General features: G+C 53.9%; 1 protein-coding gene across 1 annotated transcript; it reads right to left on the bottom strand.

The window, feature by feature from the left end:
* Nucleotides 1–204: 204 nt before the first annotated feature.
* Nucleotides 205–1440, bottom strand: UBXN10 (UBX domain protein 10). The gene has a single exon (XM_058552041.1). The coding sequence runs from the start codon at nucleotides 1434–1436 to the stop codon at nucleotides 591–593; it is 846 nt and encodes a 281-aa protein (XP_058408024.1). The 5' UTR covers nucleotides 1437–1440; the 3' UTR covers nucleotides 205–590.
* Nucleotides 1441–1692: the final 252 nt, after the last annotated feature.

Raw genomic sequence — 1692 nt, 5'->3', positions numbered from 1 at the left:
GCAAAAGACCTGTCCTTTCCTCTGAAGCCACCTCACACAAACAGTAATCCCCAAAAAACTCTATAACTTAAGCCCAGCAAAGGAGCTCCTTCCACGATAGGGTCAACTGCCTATTTCTTAAAGATGCTTGCAAGAAACACAAATGCCAGTTTGACATTTCCTGAACTCTGGTTATTTACCAGATTAGAATCCTCTCTGGGAAGTGTTTAATCCTGCATCAAATACAGAAAGGCAAACCATTGGCTTCATGAGAGTGAGAATTCATTGTAAAGGCAAGCAGGGGCTCCAGAAGGGACCCAGACCTCTGGAAAGGAGAGGCCTGGTCGCAGCTGTTTCAGGAAGAGCCCTGGTAACCTGCCAGTTCACTCCAGTGGTGGAAAGAATTTAACAACTGGAAGAGAATCCTCTTCACGCACTCAGTGCGTGTGCAAATTTCACTGCTTCAAAGGAGATGCTGTGAAGACGAGAGTCCCGAGAATCACAGCTGCACCAGGTTCACGTGACACTTGGAACCAAGCTGCCCGGGAGGCCATGGCACCAGAGCATGCTCCTTGCTCAGAGACCCAGGACCCCAGCTGGTGGCTGCGGACTCAGGGGCACCCCTCCCCATCTTCCTGGGAGATGCCCAGCACCGACCTGTGGGGGATCCTACACTCTTGCAGAGATTTGGTGAGGTCAGAGAAGCGTCTCCTGGGCACCTCCATCGTTTCAATGCTGCAGCGTCGGTAGGCCGCCTTGTTCTTGTGTTCCGCCACAGCAACAACAGTTTGTAAGTCATCAGTTGGCCGGAAATGGTGTACAAACCTTCGGCCCGAAGGTGATCGGACAGCAAGCAGCAGCCTTGGCTCCTGATCTGATGGTTCCTCCAGGTCTCCAGCCCTGGAGGAGTTCTGTCTCTTGGTTTGGACCGCGAATTTCCTCTCCGGGGAACAAGCGCGAGCTCTGGAATCTTCTTCGCTTGTCTTCCTCGTGCAGGTCTCCTCTTGGTCCAGAGCCTGGATGCTGCCCAGTTGCAATGAACCGGCCTTTTCAGCTACTGTTTCCACAGCCCCCTCCTCCAGGGTCTTCCTGTTGATGGAGGGAAGGACCGGGTATTTATTGAGGGAAGAGGAAGCCCCGAAGGGCACCTGCTGCAGCAGCTCGGGGATCTCCTCAGGAGCTCCCTGATTTGGAGATTTGGGTGTGCAGGCTCCTGGTTTCTGGCTGCTTGGCAAGTCGCAGGGAATGGCTGAAGGCAGGGAAGACAGTGTGCGGCGAGAGCCCACCTCTGCACCCTGGGGTTTGTGCAGACTGGGCCGCGTGCGTCCCTTGGCAGACTTGGGCCTTATGACGTGCATGTTTAGCGAGTCTGGCTGCCAAACGAGGCTGTCAGCTGCCGTGCTGACCACAGTGCTGCATTCAGGGGGGGCTATGTTCACAGGGGCTTCTGTGGCCATTGCTTCTCAAGACCCCTAAGGAAGCAGGAGAAAAGAGAGGGGGCCATGGATTAAACTTCCTGGGACTCCTGGATCCGAGCCATTCACTCTCCAAGTGCCAGAATAACCACCAACCGACCAGCTACCGTTGGGGGCCAGAGGCTTCCCTGGATTTCTGGCATCTGGAGAGGAGCATCAGCTGCAATTCATTCATTCATTCATTCATTCATTCATTCATTGCAGGCACTTGGAATTTATCAGTCAACCAAAGTCCTTG

This window comes from Diceros bicornis, chromosome 13 (genome assembly GCF_020826845.1).
Source record: "Diceros bicornis minor isolate mBicDic1 chromosome 13, mDicBic1.mat.cur, whole genome shotgun sequence".
Lineage (NCBI taxonomy): Eukaryota > Metazoa > Chordata > Mammalia > Perissodactyla > Rhinocerotidae > Diceros > Diceros bicornis.
Note: the sequence above shows the minus strand (reverse complement) of the source record. Positions and strands in the feature narration are given on the sequence as shown.

Bases quoted from the DNA above. Each gene is read 5' to 3' on its own strand.
- UBXN10 (XM_058552041.1), bottom strand. From the start codon at position 1,436: ATGGCCACAGAAGCCCCTGTGAACATAGCCCCCCCTGAATGCAGCACT.